This window comes from Carex rostrata, chromosome 10, assembly GCF_964058835.1.
Source record: "Carex rostrata chromosome 10, lpCarRost1.2, whole genome shotgun sequence".
Lineage (NCBI taxonomy): Eukaryota > Viridiplantae > Streptophyta > Magnoliopsida > Poales > Cyperaceae > Carex > Carex rostrata.
Genome location: NC_135927.1, coordinates 10,069,201 through 10,096,271, shown reverse-complemented (window position 1 = coordinate 10,096,271; position 27,071 = coordinate 10,069,201). Strand labels below are relative to the sequence as shown.

General features: G+C 32.7%; 4 protein-coding genes across 8 annotated transcripts; 2 read left to right on the top strand and 2 right to left on the bottom strand.

The window, feature by feature from the left end:
• The first annotated feature begins 659 nt into the window (after nt 1-659).
• LOC144560159 (uncharacterized) lies at nt 660-4,931 on the top strand. Of its 4 annotated transcripts, none has more exons than XM_078309339.1 (4): nt 660-1,033; nt 1,859-1,958; nt 2,283-2,348; nt 3,033-4,931. In XM_078309339.1, the coding sequence occupies exon 4, from the start codon at nt 3,050-3,052 to the stop codon at nt 4,631-4,633; it is 1,584 nt and encodes a 527-aa protein (XP_078165465.1). In that variant the 5' UTR covers nt 660-1,033; nt 1,859-1,958; nt 2,283-2,348; nt 3,033-3,049; the 3' UTR covers nt 4,634-4,931. The 4 variants fall into 4 exon arrangements, with proteins under 4 accessions (XP_078165465.1, XP_078165463.1, XP_078165466.1 ...); XM_078309340.1 differs by having other exon boundaries at nt 674-1,033; nt 1,862-1,958; XM_078309337.1 differs by lacking the exon at nt 2,283-2,348 and having other exon boundaries at nt 666-1,033.
• Nucleotides 4,932-6,742: 1,811 nt separating this feature from the next.
• On the top strand, nt 6,743-11,433 carry LOC144560160 (UDP-glycosyltransferase 76B1-like). 2 transcript variants are annotated; one of them, XM_078309343.1, is made up of 3 exons: nt 6,743-6,934; nt 9,887-10,378; nt 10,483-11,433. In XM_078309343.1, exons 2-3 carry the CDS (start codon nt 9,913-9,915, stop codon nt 11,355-11,357), a joined length of 1,341 nt encoding a protein of 446 aa, XP_078165469.1. In that variant the 5' UTR covers nt 6,743-6,934; nt 9,887-9,912; the 3' UTR covers nt 11,358-11,433. The 2 variants fall into 2 exon arrangements, with proteins under 2 accessions (XP_078165469.1, XP_078165468.1); XM_078309342.1 differs by lacking the exon at nt 6,743-6,934 and having other exon boundaries at nt 9,695-10,378.
• Nucleotides 11,434-11,798: 365 nt separating this feature from the next.
• Nucleotides 11,799-14,423, bottom strand: LOC144560157 (protein MANNAN SYNTHESIS-RELATED 1-like). The gene is made up of 6 exons (XM_078309336.1): nt 14,146-14,423; nt 13,857-14,010; nt 13,688-13,758; nt 13,478-13,563; nt 12,723-13,302; nt 11,799-12,209 (listed from the first exon to the last, which is right to left on the bottom strand). The coding sequence occupies exons 1-6, from the start codon at nt 14,245-14,247 to the stop codon at nt 11,931-11,933; spliced, it is 1,272 nt and encodes a 423-aa protein (XP_078165462.1). The 5' UTR covers nt 14,248-14,423; the 3' UTR covers nt 11,799-11,930.
• Nucleotides 14,424-18,191: 3,768 nt separating this feature from the next.
• On the bottom strand, nt 18,192-20,300 carry PFD1 (PREFOLDIN 1). Its single transcript, XM_078310285.1, has 5 exons — nt 20,161-20,300; nt 20,015-20,068; nt 19,356-19,462; nt 18,788-18,875; nt 18,192-18,468 (listed from the first exon to the last, which is right to left on the bottom strand). The coding sequence occupies exons 1-5, from the start codon at nt 20,182-20,184 to the stop codon at nt 18,358-18,360; spliced, it is 384 nt and encodes a 127-aa protein (XP_078166411.1). The 5' UTR covers nt 20,185-20,300; the 3' UTR covers nt 18,192-18,357.
• Between the last annotated feature and the right edge of the window lie 6,771 nt (nt 20,301-27,071).

The following is a 27,071-nucleotide window of genomic DNA, read 5'->3' as shown; positions in this document are numbered from 1 at the left end:
TGGTCCAAACCAAATTCAAAACTTGACTCATAAAATTATTGGTTTATAGAAACATTTTTAATAAGATTGGAACTGTTACACACATGTACCATGAATGAACAAAATCCTTTTTTTTTTTTTTTACTTTACTAACTCAAAAACCATCTAAATTGTGAGTCCTGAAAATTGCATTTTACCTACCCTGATGAAATAATTTGGTTCATTTCTTGTATGGGATATCTTCTTCTTTGAAAGGTCCAAAATATTTGGCAGTTGCACAGAAATTACTTAATTCGTGCTATAATAACTATTTTATGCATTATAATGAATAGTATTCCGAACTGATAGGAGCCCTTCATTTACTTTTCCAAACATAAATCCTCTACCAACCAGATGAATGTCCCTGTGGTACCTTACCTTGTATAATAACTAAACTCATTTCGTTCACTAGAAGCTTTGCTTTGAGATTCGTGCCAGATTATAACGGACAATAAAGATTTTTTTTTACACGGTACGGTACCGCACTGGATATGAATCCCTACACGCATGTTTCAACAGTGCACCTCAGTTTTGGATTCTAATCCGTTCGATCTCATCGTGAGTTGATCTCAACCCTCAATTTAACCATTCTAGATGATTCTACAGTACTTAATCCTTCCTTCCTTCTCTCTCTTCCTCTCCGATATTTTGTTGCTTTCTCTTTTTATGCTCTCTTCCTCGCTCCTTCTTCCTCACGCTGCCTCTCCCTTAGCTTACTATCTCCTCTCAATTTCTTCTGCTATTTCCCCTTTCTTGCACGATTTGCGTTCAGTTAACGCTTAATTTGTCTCTATCTCCTCCGCCTCTGGTCAATTTCTCGCTCATGCCCCATTTTCGCTTCTCCCACTTCATCGTCTCGCCACAAGCGGAGTATTAAACGGAGAAGATTGGGATCTTCTCTGCAATCTCTTTCTCTCAGGAAACAATACAATGGGAATATCCGATTTGTGCAATGATTTGGTTCGATTCGAACCTCTCAATGTGCATCTGAATGGAAGAGACGGTAATTCCTTTGGTGCGTTTCTTTTTATCTCTGTTGATTTTCCTAGAAAATTATTTTATTTTTTATAAAAAAAGTGATTGTCAACGTGGAGTAATTTCATTGCTCTTGAATAATTTTTAGTGCAGCCCGTCCATTTAATTAATTTTCTTTTGTTTAGATTTAAAGAAGATGATTTTTTTTTTCAATGAAATATTGTGTTTTAAGAAAGTTGGGTTTGCCTGTTTGAAATTTTATTAAACCAATAAAAAAGTTGCAAGAGAACATGAAAGAATTTACAAGTGATATCATCCAATATGGGGTAAAAAATATTATTGGGCATTTAATTTTTCTTTTCACAATCACACACAAAAAAAATGTTTTGACAACATTGTAATTTGTAAATCATTTAGGCACAATGTTTGCATTCCTTTTTTTTCAATATTAATGTATTACAAACTAATAGTAAGAACAATTGAACCACCATTGTGAGAGGTGTATGAAAATTGATCATTTTAGGTATATAATGAACTGGAGCTTGCTAGTAAATTTTAAATAACCAAAAGCATTAATTTCTCTTTAATATTTTTCTTTAGTCAATTATATCTTAGCTTAACTAATGTCTCCATTCTTAGACAATGCCCTCTATTGTTATAGGGAGCCATGACTGTTTCTCCAATAGTTGACACCACATAAAATAAATAAATCTTTAAAAATTCTCATTTTAACCTTTATTCTTTATCTGTCATAGCTTGCTGATTCATTTTTCTTTGGATTATGGGCATCTTATAATGTTATAATGATCCTTGCTGTATGAATTCTTAGTGTTTAAGTTATATGTTGTTTTCTGTATTATCACAGTAGATCAGAAGGATAAGGGAGGATTTTTTAAGTTATATGTTGTTCTCTGATTAAAAATACTGAGACCACAAGCATAGAAGATTGCTGCATGAGAGATCAGGTTTCTTTTCTACCTTGTTGTGCCTTTTGATTTGTTAATTTGGTTGAATCTTAAAAAGTTCATCAGCTTTTCAATTTTTACTCTCTCTCTCTCTACTTGTTGTGTACATTAAAAGGAATAGAAAGAAAAATAATGTAAAAGGCTTAATGAACGTAATTACAGGAAGAACTTGAAAATGATTAAGTCACTTTTAAATATATAATCCCAGTATATTCAGAATCAGTACAAGTCTTACTAGTGGGGTTGATTTAAATATTTTTCTTCTGTAAATTCAATAGCTCCTTTTAACTTGTAATTTCTTTAAATGTTTCTTTCATTGAGAAGACATTTGCTGGACTTCATGCAAAGATAATCGAAGGTTCAGTTCATCCAGAAAAAGTAAATAGAAAGGTCAGTTATTTCCATAAACGCTCCTATCTTAATTTTAATATGCTAATGTATTCCAATTTATGTTTTTTTTGCTTTATGTATTATTCTGGTTATGAATTGAGGTGATGTAAATGATTCTGTAATTGGATGTTTTTATTAATTTTTGTTGTTTACAAGTCTATGAGAGAGAGAGAGTGAGAGGAGATGGGGTGGTAGCACAGTTGGCTAGGAAAAAAGTACTAGGACTGTGGCTACCCAAAGGTTTTGAGTTCGAGCCCCATTCATGACCTCGCAGCCTCTGTGAAGATTTCAAAAAGAGAGAGAGAGAGAGAGAGTCAGCCACTGCCAGGTTTTCAAAAAGAGAGAGAGAGAGAGAGAGTCAATAAAAGTTTGGCAGCCCCGCCAATATTTTCAAAAGAGAGAGGAGATAGGTTCTTAAAATGTACCCAATATTTTAGTTTCTAACTCTCTGCTTTCTTTTGCTCTTAGATGTTTTTGTTTTGTTTTGTTTTGTGTGAGAAGTCGGGTTACCCCTTTTCAAGAGTACAGTCGTACAATAATTCTTCAAAAAGTGACGGCTGATCATTAGTACATATTTTGTGCAATTGGTTTACAATTTTCACTAATATGGAGCAGGTTTAGTTTATAATTATATTTTCCTTGAGTGCACCAGTGCTGGTTTAATTAGTAGGTTTGTTTTGACAGGGAGCTAGGTGTGGTGGATGCTTGATACTATATATGCAACGCAACAAGCAATAGATTTTATTAAGATGAGGGATCTCGATACAATGGACTCTTCTGGTGTGGCCCCCTCTTGTGTGCCCCTTCCTGTGGTCTTATCCAACTCTTCCCATGAAGAGTGTGAGCGTGAGCTCTTAATCCAGCAACGGTCCCACCATCAAACTGCCCTCTCGGGCCCACCTCCTGACATTAACCTCCCCTTCTCTAACACCGACCCGAGTGACCTTCTAGAAGTTGGTCTTGGGTCCCACCTGCTTTTTGACACAGATGCTATGATAACCCTTCCTAAACCCAGTAATCGCAAGGCTGCTAAGAGGGGAGACAGCATATGGGGTGCTTGGTTCTTTTTCAACTTCTACTTTAAACCTCTTCTTTCAGACAAATCCAAGAGCAAAATTGTGCGAGATGTTAATGGGATTAACGGGTTTGAGAAATCTGATTTGCGGTTAGATTCTTTCTTAGTGCAACATGACATGGAGAACATGTACATGTGGGTTTTCAAGGAGAGGCCAGAGAATGCTCTTGGTAAGATGCAATTGAGGAGTTATATGAATGGCCATTCCCGACCCGGTGAACCGCAATTCCCTTTTAGTGTAGATAAGGGTTTTGTGCGGTCCCACCGGATGCAGAGGAAACACTATCGTGGCCTCTCCAACCCGCAATGCATACATGGTATTGAGGTGGTGCATTTACCTAATTTGGCCCTGATTTCTGAGGGGGATAAGAAAAGGTGGGCAGAGATAACGGGTCGTGAATTGAATTTCTCGATTCCGCTTGAAGCAAGCGATTTCGGGTCTTGGAGAAATCTTCCCAATTCAGAGTTTGAGCTTGAAAGGTGCATACCTGCTCCACCAAGCTTAAAAAACAACAATTCGAAGAAGCTCCTTAACGGGTTGGGTTTGAATCTCTCATCCCCATCTGATAGATCCGGGGAGGACGGCATGGATCTCTCACCCGTTTCTAGTTGCAAGAGAAGAAAAGACTTATTTGCACATAATGGTATGGATCAAGAGGAGTGCTTCTTGCCTCTGAATCCATGCACGGAACGGGTAGGCGCGACCCATATGCAAGATGTGGAGATGCATTCAGCAATCCAACTTGAACCGCAATGGGTAAGTGAATTCACAGGTGTTATGAGACAGACATGTGGGCCCGTGACTGCAGCAAAAACAATATACGAAGATGAACAAGGGTACCTCATAATGGTTAGTTTGCCATTTGCGGATCAACAACGGGTCAAGGTCTCCTGGAGAAATAGTCTCACACATGGCATAGTGAAAATACTTTGTATTAGCACAGCACGTATGCCATATGTGAAGAGGCATGACCGGATATTTAAGTTAACAGATAATACGCCTGAACACTGCCCACCTGGTGAGTTCATAAGAGAAATACCTTTAGCAACCCGTATTCCTGAAAATGCTAAATTAGAGGCGTATTTTGATGAAGCCGGTTCTGTGCTAGAGATAATTGTACCAAAGCACCGATCTGGGCCTGAAGAGCATGAAGTGCGTGTTTGTATGAGGCCACCTCATTTTGGTACTAATGATCTTCTCTTGACTTGAATTCTATTAGAGTAAAAAAAATGGTGTTTTATTTAGTGTTTGTTACTATTGTATTGTTGTACTGATATGATTCTTCAGCTCAATGTTTTGCTGGGGATTCAATCAAAGAGTAATATATTGTTGTTTAGTGCAATGTATTTTTTACATGTCAAGTGATACAAGTTATTGCTCAGTGTGTGTTGCTCTAGGTACTAGAGATATGCTCCCTTGGTGAGTGAGTGAATCCACAGTTCGCTAGTTTAATTTGTAGAATATCTCTCTCAGTTGCTTATTTGTTATTTGATTATATTACCACGTTTATGTTTTGTGTTACCAGTTTCCTGCTTGTTTAAAAGGAGTCCTTGAATTTAACCCCTCCATGGGATGAGATACTTGTAATTGTAACTTTCTTGTGTTTCATTTGTTAGCAAAGGGTCAATCATGCTCCTCTATTGGAGCAAAGTGGGTCTAATATCTGCTCTAAATTTTCGAACTTTAGTCCTGGTTTCACAAGAGTCATGTTTAAGCCTATTAGCCTAATAACACGTGCCTATAAGTTGGTGGCAAATCAAACAAAATCTATCATTTTAATACTTCTGTTATGGTGTTCAATCAGTTCTCTTTTTCCAGCTTTTAACCAATAACGGCGTGACATCTGTCTGCACTAGAAATCAAGTGGACCATCTTTTTTTTCTTGGCAAATTGCATGAATTATATCTGTCCTTTTTATACTACTAGGAAGAAACAGACAGCTTTCTGTGAGGGGACTGTTTCGCTATCATTCATCTAGATTACATTTATTGTTTGCATTATTTGCTTATGAAAAGATTGAGAGTGTTTAACAGATGCTTTAAATATTAGCTTGTTAAAAATTCATTGTTTCGTTTTCCGAAGGATGTGTAATGAAAAGGGACGGAAAGAAAAAAAAAGGAGACAAAGTTCACCTCCCCTATACCCAATCCAGAGGTGATCAAAATCACTAAATTTCTACACGGCGTTCACCTTCTCTCCCTTCCGTTCCTCGCAAAATATTTGGTTCTAGAGCAACTGCCTTCGGTTAGAGCCAACCACGCTTCCCTCGCCTTCCTTTTCTTCAATATCAGCGTTCTAAAACACAGAGAGTAACTAGCATAGACTACATTTGACCTTTGAATAGTGAATAAACATCACAAAGCGATTTTCAGGCGCATTACCAGAAGGCAACGCAACAGCTATGAACATGAAAAAAAAAAAGAAATCCATACATATACCATCTCATTCAATAGATTTTTCTTTTTTCTACTAGAAATAAATAAATATATTGTTCTTTTCCCTTGCACAATCTCAGTTGAACTAAAACATAGCATCCAAATTGTATATAATATTCTGAACTAGTATCATATTCGATAAGATGGGTATGGGTAAGATTTTTTTTTTGGTTAACTTATTGGGTATGAATATGGGTAAAGATTTTTTTTTGTTAGATAAACGGATATGAGTACAGGTAAATGTTATTTCGTACCCGTTGGGTAATGAGTAATTATATAAAATAAATTATATCATAAAAATAATATTATGCTAAATATTTTACTTTTTTTATTTGAATGTTAATTTATTATTTAGTTAAGGAATTGAATTTGTTAGAAGAGATATTTGTGAATTTTTTTTTTTTGCTTAATAAAAAATTATTACTTAGAATTAATTACATATTTATATTTTAATTTTATATTAGTAATTGTGATTGCATATGCATGACATAATAAGTTTTGATAGTTTATTTGTAAAAATAATAAAACTATTATATTTGTATTATTCATTATTTGTCCACTATCGTTTCGTTACCCGCTAATTAAATTTAGCGGGTATGGATAGGATAGGGTAAGAAAAATTCTTAACGGGTATGAATAGGGTATGGATAAGGTCAATTCTTAGTGGATATGGATATAAAAATAATTTTACTCTACCCGTATCGAACCCATTGACACCCCTAATTTTGTTGTCTTCATTGGATTTGCTTGATTGCTTCTCTCTCTCTGAGTCTCTGTCTCATTTATTATTTCTTTTCTTTGTCTTCATTGGATTTGCTTGATTACTTCTCTCTCTTGAGCAAGGTCTTTCTCTCTGTCTCATTTATTATTTCTTTTCTTTGAAATGGAGCAAAAGATATCTCTCCTTTCACTCTCACTTTTAAATTTGATAATTTGAGAGAAATAATTTTCCTTTTATATTTTATACTATGAATTTTAGAATTACAGAATCAGAACAACGAAAAGAAAATCACAGAATGATCGAGCAATAACTTGGAGATTCTTGAATACAAGAGGCGAGCTAATCTTGTGCAAGGTAATGATTTTCTTTGTTGTCTTAAATCTTTGCGTGTTTCATTATAACTTTCTCTATATCATTTAATAATTGCTTCTATTAATACACAAGGGTAATAACAAATAATAAAAGATTAGACTTGAGCAATATCACTACTTTCTATATATAGTAGTTATGCAGTATAATAATACTTCTCTAATTTTTTCGAAAGGGTAAAGTAACGCAAATTAAGTTAACTACTATCGAATTTATAAACTAAGATTATTTGTAATAATCACAATAGAGTCAACTACTACCGAATAATCAAAAGATGAAAACTTTATTTAACTTCCATTGCAGAAAGAGTACCGAAATTTTTATTAATATCCAAAATTATTATAAAATTAAGCAATTTACCCACTTTTTCAGGGGATTACGAAAATTGTCCCTCCGGTTACTAAATAACCGGACCAAGACATGCTTTCCGGTGATTAAATCACCGGACCAATTTTCTTGATCTGGTGACTAAATAACCGGAAAGCATGTATTGGTCCGGTTATTTAGTAACCGGAAAGCATGTTTTGGCTTTCAATAAATTCATCCGGTTATTTAGTAACCGGTTTTGTTGTTGTTGTTGTTGTCGTTTTTTTTTACAAAACAAAAAATTTAAATTTTTATTTATTTTTTGTACTGAAATATTAGAAATGTTGAATATATTTATTTGAAAATATATCAAATACAATATAATTTGATTTATTAGAAAGATTGCAACAAATAACCCGGATCAATATTTTTTAGACTGGATTTTTCACAGCTGTAAGAAAAATTAATATATTTCTTTATGTGTTATTGGAAAAAAAATAAAAATGCTTGGATTCTGAGTTATTGATCCCGGTTCAAAAGTCACTTCTAGGTAAATACAAAATATTGTCATCTTCTAGCACATTTAATTTCTAAAAAGTTGTATCTATTTAAAAAAATAAAAACTTTAAGTTATTTAATTATTGTTATTCAAAAAGAATTCTCAAAATAGATACAACCTTTTAGAAATTAAATGTACTAGAAGGATCACAATATTTTTTGTATTACCTAGAATTGACTTTTGAACCGCGATCAATAACTCACATTCAAAGCATATTATTTTTTTCCAATAACACAAAGAAATATATAAATTTGTTACAGTCTGAAAAATGTTATTCCGGGTTATTTGTTACATTCTTTCTAATAAATCAAATTATATTATATTCCATCTATTTTTAAAGAAATATATTCAACATTTGTAATATTTCAATAATTTTTTTTTTAAAAATGTAAAAATTTCTGTTTTGTAAAAAAAAAAAAGACAAAACAACAAAACCGATTACTAAATAACCGGACCAAGAAAATTGGTTCGGTGATTTAAGCACCGGAAAGCATGCCTTGGTCCGGTTATTTAGTAACCGAAAGGGGCAATTTTCGAAATCCCACAAAAAAGTGGGTAGATTGCGTAATTTTATAATAATTTTGGGTATCAATAAAACTTTCGGGAAAGAGTATTGATTAAAAACTTATAAAAAAAAATAAGGATGAAAACTTATAAAGAAAAATACATTCCTTATTAGTGATTTCCATAAAAAATACATTGCTATCCATTTTCTTTCAATGCATCCATAACTTTCCTTTAAGACCATTGTTTGCTTTAAGATAGAAAAAAAAAATTAAAAAGAGCAAATCCGGTAAACATGTAAAATATTTTCTCTACGAGCACTAAAAATATCGGCCCTCATTATTTAATATTAAGCACAATTTTCTGCAATCTTTCTATTTGTATCTTTTAGAATTGTTTAGCAATATAATTAAGATATAGTTAAAAAGAGTAATTACTAGTTAGGAAAAAATACGATAAAATAATGATATTTGAAAAAGGGGGAAATTGTGAGAATGCCACTATAAAACCTTGAAATTGTGAGATTGCCACTACAAACTTCAAAATTGTGAGAATGCCACTATAAAACGTTCATAATTGTGAAAATGTCATTAACAGTGTATTTTTATAATATTTTTATCAAAAAATAACTGAAAAATACTGTTTTGATATACATAATTTTGTATTCCGATTATACCCTTCATACAAAAAAAGTAACACTCCAGTTGATATTGCATCTTCAAATTAATTTTTGATAAAAATATGAGTGAGTCTATGGTACTATGCATATTACGATTTGTTACCGTGCTACGGCTCTATATTCGAGTTTTCAAATCCTAATGGTCGATCCGAACCGTTCATCTTGTTCTCCATATTAATATGTGTTTGGAGACCAAATTTTACATTTTTTGAAATTGTTTTACTATTTTTTTAGATTTATTGAAAATCACTGTTTTTGGATGGTCCAGAATTTTCAGATCAAGTGATTTTCTAAATATCTAAAAAAATAGTAAAAATTTTCAAAAAATATAAAATTTGGTCTCCAAACACATATTAATATGGAGAACAAGATGAATGGTTCAGATCGACCGTTGGGATTTGAAAACTCGAATATAGAGCCGTAGCACGGTAACAACCCGTGATATGCATAGTACCATAGACTCACTCTAAAAATATTATAAGAATACACTGTTAATTGCATTTTCACAATTATGGACGTTTTATAGTGGCATTCTCACAATTTTGAAGTTTGTAGTGGCAACCTCATAATTTCAAGGTTTTATAGTGGCAATCTCACAATTTTTCCTTGAAAAAGTGATCAGAAAATTGTTAATCGAGATGGTGAATGGAAAATAAATATCTTTGCTCTGAATGCTCTTTTCCTCTTCTCTAATTGTGTTTAGTAATAATAACTTCTGTGAGAAATAAAATCATTATTCAGAATATAGCGCAGGAATAGAAAATTGAAAGTACAAGTTTAATGGAAAAGTCACTGTTGTAGTGTTATTGCTATATTAAGTTGAATTTCCCTACAGAGGTTGTACATCTCAATTTCTCTTTTCTTTGGCTTTACCAACCTCTGTTCTCAGTTCAAGAACTACTCACTAAAAAATTCATGGGAAAAAGAGTGCTATTGTTTCCAGTGCCTTATCAAGGCCACATTAATCCAATGTTAGAGATTGCTGCAATTCTCCATTCTCGCGGCTTCTCCATCACCATTTTTCACACTAGCTTCAACTCCATCGATTCCACCAGATATCCTTTGTACCGCTTCATCTTGGTCAAAGATGGGGAAATATCAAATCAGTTAGGATCCCTGGATGATGACATGGTGCATCGAGTGATAGCTTGGAACAATAGTTGTGAGCAGCTATTTTATGATTGTTTGACAAGCGTTCTTTCTGAGAAAAATGAAGAGTCTGTCGCATGCTTGATCCGGGACACACACTGGTACAACTTACAATATCTTGCGAATAGGCTTGGTGTTCCGACTTTTGTACTTAGGACCGGTAGTGCTGCCACTCTAAATTGGTACTTGACATTTCCTCAATTGGTCCAGAAAGGTTACATACCAGTGCAAGGTTAGTATATATTTATTGCTCAACACAAAAACGCTATAGACTCCAACATATATATATGTCCATTATTGTAATTAATATATCTTCTTCAATTCATTTTTGAACAGAATCGCAATTGAACATGCCAGTAATAGAACTTGCCCCTCTCCGAATGAGGGACTTGCCGCGTTTTGGCAATTGCAACCATGAAGTGATAGGTGACTCATTAACACACAGTATGGATGCTATAAGAGCATCCTCGGGAATCATTGTAAACACTTTCGATGCCATTGAAAGTACAGAGGTAGAGAAGTTCCAAAAAGCAATACCAGTTCCTGTGTTTTGTATCGGTCCTCTCCATAAGTTCACTCCGCCTTCCAGAAGCAATTTGCTGGATGAAGATGGTAGTTGTTTAGAGTGGTTGGACAAGCAAGCTGTCGGCTCTGTGCTTTATGTGAGTTTTGGTAGCCATGCTTGTATGAAATTTGAGGAGCTCATCGAGACTGCTTGGGGTTTGGCTGACAGTGGCCAGCCTTTTATTTGGGTGATTCGACCGGGTTCAATCCTCGGAAAGGATGAAGTTGAATTGCCTGACAGGTTTATCGAGGTGATAAGTGGCCATGGAAAGATAATCAGTTGGGCTCCACAACAGGAGGTCTTGGGACATGCTGCAGTTGGTGCCTTCTGGACACATAATGGCTGGAATTCGACACTTGAGGCTATCTGTGAAGGGGTCCCCATGATCTGTAGGCCACAGTTTGCCGATCAAATGGGAAATGCTCGATATGTAACACATGTTTGGAAGGTTGGTATCGAGTTAGAGGGCAAACTAGAGAGAGGGGAAATTGTAAAGGTGATCAAACGGTTAATGAAAGAGGATGAGGGTGTTCAAATTTGGCAAAGAATGAGAGCTTTGAAACATGAAGCATCTCTTTCCATCAAGAGTGACGGATCTTCTTCTATCAATATTGACAAGCTCGTCAATGTCATATCGTCCTTTTAGGTTGTCCTCATAAAAAATGTTTTTAATTGATTATTAGTTATATGGTTAATAAATTCGGATGCAGTTACTCTTTTTACTCGTCAAGGAATGTTTCATGTTACATGGTTGTTTGTTTTTCCAACTTTTCATTCTTCTGATACTTGTTTTATTTCAGGTTGCTCAATAATATAAAATTCCACATCTAGTATGAGACTTTTTAATGACTAAAAATAATTCAAATCTAGTGATAGAATACATAATTATTTGACATATAAACTTAAAATTGAATTAAAAGTACAACTTGTTGGATAATGATCCAACACCAACTACCATATTGCATGAGAATTATTATTTTCTTCTCCCAGTTGTGCCAAAAAAATTGAATTAATTTTAGTTTTTTCAAGTTGTACTTAAACTTGATTTGGCATCATGCAATTCTTTTCACAAATATGGAATGAAGAATTCATAAAAGAAAATCACTAAGCATCACTTCTAACTCGGAAGTACTCGGTACATAATATAACTCCTCTAATTACATATTGGCACTCAAAATCTATGGCATCAAATCATATGCATCCATCTAATTATTTTCTTCTAACAAAGGCAAGAGTAAGAAAGATGGCTTTCCTTGGAAACATATGCCGACACGAAATCAGAGGCAGCTGCAGAGTAACCAACATTTTGTGATGGTACCAAGATCTGAGTCCGACCCGATATGATTCTCTGACCCGCTACATTACCATAAAACATACCCGAAATGGCCGGTACGAAGGTGTCACTGTTAGAGCATATGTGGAAATCAAGGGCTCTTTGTAGGTCTCCATTTCCTACTTGAAGAAATAGTCGTTTCTTTTCAGCTGGAATTATGTCATCCTGCCACAAAACCAAAGATAATTATGCAGAAAGTAATATTCTATAAGCAAGGGAATTGTACAAAACTGATATACAAATGATGGGTCTGTTTGATCTGTAATGCTATGTCAAATAATGGTAAATTGTTTATTTTTTTTTAATAATTGGTCAGTTTGTCAATTGAAACTGAATGATTAGACAAAGTTTTTAAGTTTTGAGTGTTCTTTCAACTCAAGATAAATTACTGGAAATAAATGATGAACTCGGACAAGCACCCATTATCAAACCATGCATGCCTTCTTGACCAATTAATTAAGGCATGATTTCATTTGTTAATATCACTACCCCTAATTTTATGATAATTTTACCAACTAAACCGCTATGTCATCACATTATAGAGAACTGTTTATAACCAGACATGGGTCGTGCTAATTGCTTTACCTTTGAAGGCCCAATAAATGGTTACAGGCCCATCTTAATGTATTACTTTGCACAGTTTTTTTTTTTCAATTAGCACCATCATTATTTTACTACCTTTGTGTAGGTGTTGGGGAAAGCTTCTTTCAAAGGACTAAGCCCCTCATGCCACCAAGTCTCAGTTAAATACACCAATGAATTGGCATTGAACCCTAATTTCTTCAAAAATTCTGCAACTTCACTTGCATTGTAACAACTCTTTCTACTTCCTCTCACCACCATGCAACTTCTTTTGTTAAGTATATCTGACCTAAAATCGATTGCCACAAATCGACCCCCATTTTCCATGCCAAGTGCTTTCAATTTTTCAACCATTTTCACTGCTACTTCCCGTAAGTCGGGTTTCAGTTGCAAGCTATGAAACATGGCTTGACATGCAACTGCATTTAAGTCTTTGTTTTGGGAATCTCTCCTGATGAGACTAATTGAAGGGAAAACTATGGAAAGGTGTATGTAATTGCTTGTTTGGAAAATAGGTTCTATGGTTTCTGAAATGAATTCCTCTGTGACTCGGTTTGGAACTCGAATTATAATTGGCTTCTTTGAGGCAAATTCTGGTGGGAGTTTATGCGCGATTTTGACTATACCACTGAGACTAGTTGTGAATTTCTGTACATCATACATGTCATGGAAATTCCTGGAAATTAAATTTATATAAATAGAAGTAATTATCTTATAGTAGGAGTTTATATGAAATACTGAAGCAAAATTACAGCATCTAACTTGTATGATATGAATTTGCCTTATATCTAAAATAGAAAAGTAATCAATTCACAATTACAATGCATATAGAAACAACAAAAGGAATATACCTCTTCACACCTACTTCATTTCCTCTAATAGTTGGGAGCACTAGAGAGGCACCTAAATAACTTGCTATAACAACCGCATCGGCGACCTTCCAATTAATTAACCATTTTCACAATTAATAACCAAATATGTGAATAATTAATGGAATGAACTCAACCAAAACCCAATAAAATTAATCAAAGACCTGAAATATGAAACTTTGAAACAAAAACCTGAGATATATGAAATTCGGGACCAGTTGTCAGGGAGAATGTAACAAAACCTTCTGAATTAGCCACTGGCTCTGGTAAAAATTAAAACCAGTGAAGTCAAATTCGTAACAAATCATTAAAAAAAAAATCTTAATATTTCAGTTTATAAGATTATTGGCGAAATCTTTACTTGGTGAAGGTTTGACCCAACATTGACTGATAATCTCTTTATTAGAAGCAATGTTTTTTGTTGGAATGGTAGTAAACTTGGCCACTTGAGTTATTTTTTTCTCCTCCACCTTTATTACATTCACTTCAACCCCGGTCGAATCCGAAAGTGCCACCTAAAAAATAAATAAATCAAAATCAAAATCATGCTCTTCTAATTTACTTCATGTCAAGACCAATTAGGAAATTAATCAGTACCAATTCAAATAGCACCATTATATTATTTAGGAAAATAAATCAACTAAAAATACCTCAAAGGTGTCAAAATGATCTCTCTTGATCATGTTACCAACCATGACAAACATGGAGATTGTCAAAAAACCTGCCAATAGTTGTCTTGGATCCACCGCCATTGTTTCTCCTCTCAAAAACCCACAATCCACACAGAGAAAAGAAGGGAGGAGGCAAAGAGGTGTTGCAACAAAGAAGTAAAAGAGATGAAAACAGAGACAGCTGTTCCACAACGAGAGAGAGGTTGTACATTAAATGATGCGAGTGGAGAGATTTATTTCCGAGTGGAGAGAGAGCGAGCTTGGGTGTTACATGACACGTGTCCATTAATGAGAGTGTTGAGTTTGACGACATTTGACACATGCCACATGATTTGTTGTCTTCTGGACATGGAATTGGTAAAAGTACTGTACTGTTTTTGAAGAAATTATTTGTACTTTTGTGGGGTTGATATCTCTGGGATTAATTAGATAAGAAGATATGGTCATAGGTGAATAGATCAAGCCAGAAACTAACCGTTACTTACGAATCCTTATTCTCTGAGGTAACAAAATATTTCCGTTTGGATCATGGCCGTTCGATTATAATCCGGCCGATTCGGTCTTTAGTGGAACACACGAGAACGCTTTAATAATCGTGTGGATTATGATTAGATGGTTGAGATTCAAACAAAAATATTATGGTAGCTTAGGTGATACGAATTCGTTACTTGCTGGGTGTTTTCAATTATTATTTTTTCCTCTCTTTTTTTATAAAGGAAAAAAGCCTTTACTGTTACTAATTTGAATGCAGCATTTTGGGAAACTTATAGGTTTGAAAATGGTTTCATGGAATTTATTTTAATGATTTATCTTTGCTTTATGCAGTAATTTCTGGAGATATTTATGCACTTTTAGAAGGGATTGAGAACGGTTTCATGGGGCTTTAATTTAAGGATTTATTTTTCCTTTAATCATTTGCAAAAAAAAAATCTATAATAAATTTTCCTTTATGCAGTGATTTATTAATGATCTGTAACATGCATCAACATAGAATAAGCATGTAAAAAAGTCACGATCACAACATGACATGGATGCCGTGTTCATTTGCGTGTCGTGATGATTCTTCGAAAGAAAAAGAGTATATGTACTAGTCTGATCACAACACGACACAACATGTGACCAAACGTAAGCATACGTAACAAAAATAACATAACAATTTATCTCATCATATATTTCAAACAACAATTTAAAATTTAGACAATAAATATATTTTTATACATATAAATATTTTTGTACAACATAATTAATTACAATTTGTTTCATATTTTTTTTCTAATTTTTTCTTATATAAAAAAGTTTAACAATTAAAAATAAAAAATAAAAATAAAAAGTGAACAATATAACTACTCATGATTAAAAAATATAACTAAAAGTGACTAATATAATCAAATATAAAAATTTTATCGTCACATTTGATCATAGCATAACTAATATATTGTAACTATTTGCATGGCAATGATTATTTTCTGTGATTTTGATCGCAAAATATACAAAATCGACTCACATAACCTCACGACTAGACACGACACGCCAAATTTACATCCCTACATTCAACTCATTTCTTATCTTCAATTTAATTACCGATTATGTTTCTGAGAAAAATAAAAAAGCCAAAAAGTTGTTTTATCAAAATTGAAGGATGAAAAGTTCTTTTCGTCATAATATATATTTATTACGAATTGGAGAATAGAAATATGTCAAATTGTCAATTTAGTCCATTCAATATTTAAATTGTGCAACACGTAGGATTAAAAGATGAAATAGCATGATCAGAATCTCTGAGCTTCTTTTCCTGATCATTAACTAACACCGATTTTAGACTCCAAAACAAACCTATCAATTAACACGAATTGTTCTTTAATTAAGGCGCGACGAAAACTATTGCCAATTTCTTTTTTCTCTAATTCTTCTTCTTTTTTTGAAAGGAAAAACTGAAAAAGGTAGTCGGCCTTGCCTTTTACTAATTTGAGAAAAGGTTTACAGGTTTGAGAAAAGGCTCATGGGATTTAATTTAATGATTCATCTTTGCTTTATGCAGTAAATTTTGAAATATTTTACGCATTTTGAACCGATATATTTTATGAGTGATGTATTTACATACACAAATTAAAATTTTTAATTCATTCAACATGAAATCAAGTGATAAAAATATAATAAAAAAATAAATGCATTAAAATTAACTTAAAAACCTTAATTTTTTTTTAATGCTTGATTTCATACAAAATGAATTCAAAAATTTATAAATTTTACATGTAATGCATCACTCGTGAGGCATATCAATTTGAACAGTTTGAATTCGTTATTTGAAACCTATTTGATAGATTTTGGAGCCAATAACACCACGACTAAAATGACACCGATGACATAGTAACCATACTCATTATAAATAATTAAAATCTATCACACACATCAAACAGCAATGTATTTTTTATCTTTAACGAGCCAATGATGTTTTGGAGAAATAAAAAACAAAAACAAAATAGTTTTTTCATCAAAATTGAAGGATGAAAATTCGTTTCTTCATACTATATATTATTACGAATTGGAGAATACAAATATGTCAAATTGTCAATTTAGTCCATTCAATATTGAAATTGTACAACACGTAGGATTAAAAGATTAACAAATAGCGCAATAAATTTGTTTCCTATTACTATCATTGTTCAGGTTTTGCAAACTTCGCTATCTTATAAACATAGAAAGTGTCGAATCCGAAATTACTAACATTTAAGAGAAGAAAATTGACCACTCTGTGCACTACAAATATTAATAATGAAAAATTTCTAGTGTACATATAAACTTTTAAAATAGTTAAAAAAAAAAATCATTAAAACACCATGATAGTCATTACCTCACAAAAACTAAATTATTTAACCTTTTATTTAACCTTTTATTTAATTATTTAAAAAATTGATTGACCCATATTATCTTCTAATCTTAAATAAAAGTGTCTTGTACAATAATTGAGGCGCTGTGCTGCTAATGAATTGGAATCAGGGATGATATACCATCTATTTTCCTTAAACTGCTGAAGGTTTTTTTTGTTTACCAGAGATTTTACAAAGATCAGCAATACGAACAAACATTAGCATTTGTTGAATTATTTATTATATTAACCCAATGCATTAAGACAAAATTACCTTTTGAAGTAACATGTAGAGAAAATTTCTGAACACGCAAGTTAAGATTTCATGCATATCTTTGAAGATTTATCTGTTGTAAACATGAACATGATATTCCGATTCCAAAATAAACTTACATGAAAACAATTACAGCAGCTTACATGAAGATCAAAACTGAATACAGCCGGGTGAGCTGGTTAAGGGAAGCTGATACTGAACCAGAGAAGTTACGAGATAGGTCAAGCCAGTACAGCCAGTTTAGAGAGGATATTGTGGGAGAAATTGGCCCCAAAAGATTGTTGTAAGAGAGAGAGAGAAGATTTAGCCTGGTGAAGGGATAAATCGGATATGGGACCTGATAACAGGTTCAATTTGAGGCTAATTACCTTGAGACCGTCAAGCTGGGACAGAACCAAAAAGGTGCCTGTACCGGTCAGGTTCAAGTCTTCCAGTACCAAGTGCACCCCGTGCCACGTGGCACAAAGAGATGGGTCCAAGCGGTTCCAGGTCTAAAGCACACCTAACTGGTCACAGATGATGCAGAAGTCAAGCAAGGTGTTGAGGTTGCTGTCAAGTGAGCTGCTGGCCGAGGAGAAGAGTGTAGAGAAGGAATGTTGTTAGGAGAGAGGCAGTTTGTTTTCGTCTCTGCCATTTCCCTTGGAGAAGAAAAAACAATACATAGTATGGAGCTATGGTAAGGTAAGGTCCAGGGAAGGAAAATGAAGATAAAAAATATTTCGTATTCCATTACAAATTGGCATGAAGTACTGGAAGCTGAGGAAGAAGATGATTAGAAGCACATGACCTCTTTTTAAAATAATTAAATTAAATAAAAGGTTAAATAATTAAAAGAGGATAGAAAAATCATGTTAAATTTTTGTGGAGACATTGAATATTATGGTGTTTTCACAGAAAAAATGTCTATTTCAAAACTTTATATGAGCACACTAAATTTTTTGCCTAATAATAGAAGATTTCAGATCCAATAAAATCACTGATCCTGACATGAGTAAACAAGCATAATTTTGTAACAAGGCCCTCAACATTTCAGAAATTAGATTAAAAAGTATTACATGGCCATATTCATGATTCGTTGTGCAAGGCTGGGATCTTGTTGGAGCAGTTCTCTTATATTAGTCTCTGTCTCCCCTAATTGCTTCTCCAAAATCTCCTTGGTTGTCTGATGTTTAAACAGTAAATTTGATTATTATAAATTGCAACTAAATTTTTTTGGCATTCTTAGGAGCACATACAGACTGGGAACCGTACCTAACAGAATGTACCAATAACAGACTTAATATAATTGCTAATATAATTCTTTGACAGTATTGGTAGTGCAGAACCAATTTGTAATCAGCATGATACATTACCAGAATGTACCAATAACAGACGGATACAGTTCCTACAACACTACCAGCATTTCAGGCTGATTGGTACCATCCCAAGGTTCAAACTTGGAGCAACATGCATATAAATATCAATTAGCAACACTACTGTACCATTAAAGATGAAATAGCATTATCAGAATCTTTGAGCTTCTTTTCCTGCTCATCAACTAACACCGATTTGGGCTCCAAAACAAACCTATATACGCAAAGTAAGAATACATGAAATCAATCATCAGCATTTAACATTTCATTATTTTAAAAATATTATTTACAATAACTAAAGAGAGAAAAATGATGAACGACTTTACAAATAAGCTGTGTTATCCTTTCCGGGTATATTTGTGGCACTTACAATTTTCCTGCAAAAAGAAATCAACGAGTAAGTATTATTATACACTAAGCTTCTGTTATTATAACATTTGTGGTTTCAGAACATATTTAAATTACATAAGAGCAACATATTTTCGTACTACAATTACCCAATTGTATAAGAGAACCAAAGACTTATTTTCTTGGTTTATGTGACCAAATAATCTACAAAATAGACCATTCTGGTAATTCATAGAACAATCTATACTGAGATATTAAGGGTGTATAGAAAGACTTCTGTGATTATTTGGAGTATCATATATCATAAAACAGAAAAAAAAAATGAAAAATTTCAATAATATTGCTGGTACCAATAGTTTTGTAGGTATTAGCATCATCAGGTACTTGTTTGAGTTCTTCAAGAGTCAAATATGCTCGTTTCTTCTCCCTTTCTTTTAACTGCATCTGATTCACCACCTATTTTTATACACATTTTCAAAAACAGAAATATATGCTTATTAGTTACAACTCCTAGAGGGTAAGGTGATCAGAACATAAATTCTTTTAAAAAATTAAATTGAACGAAAAATCATGAAGTTTGCAAAGCATTTATTGAATCTCATGAATTTGAAAGGCTAACACAGTTCATTTTATACACAGCAGGAAAATTATATATTTTAAAAAAAATATAACTGATGTTTATCCATCAGTTTATAAATCGCAAAACCAAAAGTCATATTCTCTTTCGAACTGAGCGCACAATAAAACTAAATTGACTTACAAAAAAATAAAAAAAATTCTAAATAGGGTTGATTGCCAAAATTACAGAAGGGACAGTCTAGTTAAGATGAGGTACTGTTACAATTGAAGCATACAACCAAGAAGAGAGCTTATACTTGTTCTTACGAACTAATCGCTCACATAATCGCACTAAAAAGGGAGCGCGGTATCATTTAGCGATTAATTCACAAATCAAAACCAAAACCAAAACTTCACAACATTTAGCACTTTCGAAATAAAAACAATTACTTGTTTCAGCTTCGCAGTCGTTTCGATCATGCGCTCTTGGAGCTCCTTAAACGCCTAAAATGACCATAAAATCCGCAAATAAATACGAAGATGTAATAAACAAAGCATGCATTCAAACAAACTTAATAAAAGTAGAATTGAAATACCGCTTGATTAGCCTCATCCGACATTACGATTCTTTTTTAAAACCCTAAAACTATAAACTAGATGGAGATCCACAGAGTAGAGGAGGTCGTCACTGGAGAAGAAAAGAAAAAAAGAACAATTACAAAAGAAGCAATTCCTAACGGATTTATGGGCCAGGCTTCTTCATGGGCCGAGCCTCATATCAGGAAATAAACAGCACCTTATTTTTACCAGTACAATTAAACGGAAATAAATCTGCTGTTATTCCCTGGGAATAACAGGAACCTGTTATTTTGATTTCAACCGTTTATTTTGGTCGAGATTCTCGTATAGAAAAGTTCCTTCATTGTGATTCGTGGATAGAAAAATCGAATGATTGAGATATATATTGCAAGTACTAGACTGCTTTTGAGTTTTGACCCATCAAGGTGTTTTTTTTAGTACTCGACTGCTTTTGACCCATCAAGGTTTTTACATCATATGACCTACTACAATTATCCCCTGTCTAAACCTGCTCTTTAACAAGTCTTGTGTGTTTCTATCTATATTTGATAATTTTTCATAAATCTAAAATCACGAACATTTCCAATATTACCTAAATCTAAGTACTGCTTCTCCAAAAATTGTCTTTCGTTGGATTTACTTGAGAAAGACATAGTAGAAAGGAACAATGTGTATTTAATTGGCACATCAGACTGCTACCACACCTTATATTAATGAGAACAAATTAAACTTACCCAGTCAGTATAACTAACAGAAAACATTTCAAGATGGTTAGTAATTAGTATCACAATAAGAAAATAAAAACAGAAACAAAGTAACACTGGATTTACCCAATCCTCCTCAATATGAATAGAGTGAGTCTATGGTACTATGCATATTACGATTTGTTATTGTGCTACGGCTCTATATTTGAGTTTTCAAATCCTAACGGTTGATCCGAACCGTTCATCTTGTTCTCCATATTAATATGTGTTTGGGGACCAAATTTTACATTTTTTGAAATTTTTTTACTATTTTTTTAGATTTATTGAAAATCACTGTTTTTGGATGGTCCAGAATTTTCAGATCAAGTGATTTTCTAAATATCTAAAAAAATAGAAAAAAATTTCAAAAAATGTAAAATTTGGTCTCCAAATACATATTAATATAGAGAACAAGATGAACGGTTCGGATCGACCGTTAGGATTTGAAAACTCAAATATAGAGCCGTAGCACAGTAACAACCCGTGATATGCATAGTACCATAGACTCACTCATATGAATAAGCAAGAGTCTTGAATATTTGCAGCAGTCTTCAATACCTCATAGATGGCAACAACACTGTTCTCAGACATCCTATCAATTTTTATTACTGCCTTTTCCAGCAAAGGCATTTCTCCCTGAAAGCGCCCCATGGAAAAACCCTCTAAACCTAGTGTCAACCTCTTGATTGTCTGAGAGCACAGATCAGCAGTATCCATCACTCTCAGTTCAAGGTATTCTAAAGGGGGCAATTCAGAAAATAATCACACTCAGCACAGCAGGTTCAATTGAATATAAAGAAAGAGAAAGACTCGAGTGAGGGAATAATCACACTCCTTAGGCCAGCAGGAGTGATCAGGCAGAGATCAAACGGTTTTTCTATGGAGAACAAAGATTTCTCCGGGAGAGACTAGAGTGAGGGAATAAGTTCTGACATTTGACATGCAAGGTTGGGATCAAGGAGAAGGAGGACAGAAGAGGTTTTCTAGAGATGGCAGAAACGACGGGAGAGGAGGGAGGTTCGGGCAGCTATGTGAGTGGGGAAGGAAAAAAAAAAAAAAGAAGGGTTGGAGAAGGACATGGTCTGGCAGATCAGATAAACGGTCGATCTGACCTCCCAACGGTTCATCTGCCACAGGAGACGCCATGGCCAGAAGTGAAATGGGGAGGAGTGAGGTGGCGGAGGTTCGTCGGTTCGAAAGCAAATCGACGAATTAAGATGGGACTTGGGAGTTACGTGGAAACCAACCAGGATCAACTCTTTGCATTTGCTAATTAGAAGGGTATTATTGGGCCGAAACGGTACCGTTTCTGGTGGATAGCTAGAATCGTATACTTTGCATAAAAGCCCGAATTAAGCCGGCCTTTACTTATGGGCACATTAGTAATTTAAGTTTTCTCAAGTGAAAAAGTAAGGGATAATAAAATGAAAACTGTACATATACCCTGCATTTTGTAACTATTATAATACTAACTTAACAAAATAAAGTATTTCATTCCTCCCAAATAGAAAGACAGTAAGACAACCTAATCTATATATTATAAGAGGAGTAGAACTAGGTGTTCCTAAAACACCTAAGTTCATCAAGTCTCTTTGTGAACTCAACTCTAAAATATATTAGATTGATTTCAAACGAAGAATAGAAATTGTTGAAATTCTTCTACCTTACGAGCGATGCGTCTACATATGAAAGTTTTAAACTTTCAAATTAATTTAGTATAAAGCCAAGCGGTCAAAATTAGAAGGTTTTATAAATTAATTTTAATGCATTCATCTTTTGAACGTCTTTTGACCACTTGACTCTATACAAAATTGTTTAAAATTTTAAAATTTTCACATATAGATGCATCACTCGTAAGTTAAAGTGATTCGTCTTAATTGTTTTAGTTGACTTAGCTGTTATTGGTTGTATTTTGCCTTAGTTGTTTCTATTTTCAGTTTAGCTATTATTGTTTTTGTAAGAACTTGGGCGTTTCGTAATGAAACATGTGATATCCCCACTTTTTCAAAAAAAAAAAAAAGTTAAATGGATTTCAACGGTTTGAATCCGTTGTTTGAAGTCAATTCGATAGGTTTTAGAGTTGAGTTTACAAAGACACTTGCTGAACTTAAGAATACCCTAGTTCTACTCATATAAGAGTAAGATTAAAATGTCTCATTGTTTTTGTGCATATTAATATCTCACATCCTTATTTTTGTTTTTCAAAGTTTAAATAGTTGATTCTAATTGCTTAAAATGATCTCATATTAAAATATGCTTAGAAATCAAATCTTATGTTTTTTTGAAAAAAAAAATACTATTCTATTTAGATAGTTTAAAATCATTATTTTTTATGGTTTAGTAACTTTTACAAAATAGTAGGGTTCTAAATAGCTAGCTATAGCGGCGCTATAGCTACGCTATAGCTTTTCCAGACCATAAACGCTAAGCTATGAGATAAAATTGCGCTAACTCAGCTACGACCGCTATAGCTATAATAGCTGACCGCTATTACCGCTATATGAGACCCGCTATAGCTACCGCTATGCTACATGGTTTTCTTTTTGCAATTTATATGGACTTCTGTACTTCTATTATTATTTCTAATGCTACATGATATTCTACGATAAGTATACTAAACCAAACTATATGCTTCTATTTTTATTTGTGATTTATTCTATCATTCTATATCGAGAAATATTCAAATACTAATTCTTCATTTTGATTACTCTTTTTATAGTATTCATTTGTAAAATTATTATCGTTCGTTTCAATTGAAAGCTGATTTTGATTATTATTATAATTATAAAATGTTTAAATATTTATATTGACTTCATTTACCTTATAAAATTAATTGCTCTTTGTCTATTATAATATGTAATACCATGAAGTATAAACTATTAAGTAATGTTACTTTTTAGATTTTTTTCCTTCTTATTTGCGTAATTGATAAAAAGTATAGACTTAGATTAGTTGTCATTTAGTTGTTACATCAATTCTCTAATATTGATTATGTTGATAATTAGTAGAAATATAGAATATAAAGTTTGAAAAGGGAAAATCGCTATGTGTGATAGCTTCCGCTATAGCTACGCTATTCGCAATAGCTTTTTTTTTTGGTCTCGCAGCTATGCTGCTATAATCGCTATTTAGAACCTTGCAAAATAGTGATTTTGTATTTATCTAAAAAATAATATATTTTTTCTAAAAATATAAAATTTGGTTTCCAAACACATTTCATCATGTTGAGTAGTTTGAATTAATTTTTTGGAATTTGAAAACAAAAATAAATATGTGTACCATGATTGAGACAAAATTAATTTCAACGGTGAAATTTTACTTAAGAAGACTCAAATAAGTCTCAAGGGAGCATTCCAACTGTGCAACTTATCAGTGCTATCCAATTTCCCAATTTTGAATCAAATAAGATCCAGATGAGTTTTGCACCTAATTAAGTATGTGCAACCAATTTTCGAATCAGATTAACTAAGCACTTCTTTGATCAATCCAACTGTTTGTATAGAAAGGTGTTGCGAGCACATGGTCCGAAGCATCGTTTACATCAAAGGTTTAAATAGCGTTTATCGTATTATATCGAACTGATTAAAAAAACAGCGCTATGCTCAAATAGCGCAGCTATAGCGCGAAATAGCGCGTTATAACACTGATAGCACCATAACTTTTATGGTATGAAAATGCTATAGCACGCTATTTAGAACCTTGGTTTACATGAATATATATGATGCATCTATAGCCTACAGGTTCACCTGAATTGTTTTGTTTAGAAGGATTCACATAATATGTCTCTATTCCAATTGACTTTTCGTCTAAAGGACTTTTTAATATTTTATAAAGCTTTCTACTCCTAATTAACTTGTACATGTTTTTGTAGTACCTTATTTTTTTTTTCAATAATAGAGCAGGTAGCAACCTACCGGTTTTAATTTCTTTTTCAATCTAAAATACCGTTTCATAATATATATTTTTATAAGATTTAAACTGATTTAAAATTTCAATAGAAGATATTTTATGAAGAGGGTTCAAATGTCTCCATGTTTTTGTGCCTCCATCTCTCTCCATCATTTTTAAAGTTCAAACAGTCGATTCAAACCGCTCAATCTAACCTCCATACTAAAATATGTTTGGAGACCAAATTTTATATTTTTAAGAATTTTTTTACTATTTTTTTAGATAGGTACAAAATCAGTAAATCTGAACCATCTAAAAACAATATTTTTCTACCTATCTAAAAAAATAGTAAAATATTCCTAAAAATATAAAATTTGGTCTCCAAACATATTTTAGTTTGGAGGTTAGATTGAGTGGTTCGGATCGACTGTTTGAACTTTAAAAATGATGAAGAAAAATGGAGGCATGATGGAGGCATTTGAACCCTCCTCTTTTATGAATATTAACCTTGATCTTTAAACCTCTTTTTTTTTTTTAAAGTATCTTCTTCTCGAAATCAAAGGAACTTTATGGAGTAAAAATAATTTGACATTAATACCAGTGTTGCCTTGCCTATAGGGATGAAAACGGAACATATACGGAGCGGATATCAGACATATTAGACGGATACGGACATGGATCCGAATTATATTAAATATTTATTAAAATAATATAAAAAATATTAAAGTTTGTAATATTTATCTAATTATAATGATGAATAACATAAACTTTTCATAATATATATTAAAATATATGATGTATATCTATTTTTTAGATACGGATTATTGAAACATAAAATCATATCATTATCTTATCCACACGGATATCCGGATATCGGATATCAACATCTAAATTTTTGAACAAGGATCAATTATGAATTGGATATTAGCCATATTGTTTTCACCTCGATTTTTTTATTTATATCAAAAAAAAATAATAAAATTTAAAAAAATAACCAAAGAGGGCTGTATTTTCAAAAGTACCCAAATCGGAAAAAAAAAGAATTCCAGTTTTAGCATCAATTACCGGAAAATTTTTTTCCAGAAACTTATGTCTAAAACCGGAAAAAAAATATGGTATCCAATTATGGAATTTTTTTTTCCTTTTTATAAACTCATTATTTTATAATATATGTATAATATATACATATATATACATGTATTTTATTACATATATTATATTATATATACATATATTATACATATATTATACATATATTAAACATATATTATACATATAAATTTTTCCGATAATTGGTGTTAAGATCGGAAAATATTTTGACATCTGCTGGTAAATTTATATGTAAAATATATGTATATGTATATATATATATCAAATTTGCCCTCTGTTGGTAAATCAGCAAGTCTAGACTGATATAGGAACCAAACTGCAATAGTGATTACACCAGCATGTAGAGCATTCAAAAATACATAGAATTGATACAAATTTCAATTTATTTGGATTTTTCTACAGTTAGTTATGAATTTCCAAAGTTCAGTTTTCGAAAAAAATTTAAACAGCCATAACTTTGGATATGAAAGTTGGATTTGGGTATATGACCACTTTTCGGAAAGGGGGGGACGAGACGGATCTGAATATCGCCCGAGGTTATCTCCAGGCATCTGAAGAATCAGAATTAAAAAAATGTCGTTTAGTGCCTCAAAAATTCAGTTTAAGTTTTCTTTCAACGGTAGGCATACAACGATCGGTATTTTGTTTATAAACGTCATTTGGTTTTTTTTTATAAACTCATTTTTTTATAATATATGTATATATAATATAATATATGTATATGTATATGTATATGTATATTTATATGTATATAATATAAGACGAGGGATCGGATGACACTCTTTTTTGGTGACATCGGATGACACCGTGCATTTTCAAAGTCCAAACAGTTGATCCAAACCGTTCAACTTGATGGATATGTTAAAATGTGCTTGCATATCAAATTTTATATTTTTCTGAATTTTTTTACTATTTATTAAGATGGGTACAAAAATTCAACGGTCTGAATATAGCGATTTTGTTAAATACTTAATAAATAGTAAACAAATTCAGAAATATGTAAAATTTAATATGCAAGCACATTTTAATATATCCATCAAGTTGAACAGTTTGGATCGACTGTTTGGACTTTGAAAACTTTGAAAATGCAGGGTGTCATCCGATGTCACCAAAAAAGAGTGTCATCTGATCCCTCCTCATAATATAATACATGTATATATATGTATATATTATACATATATTATAAA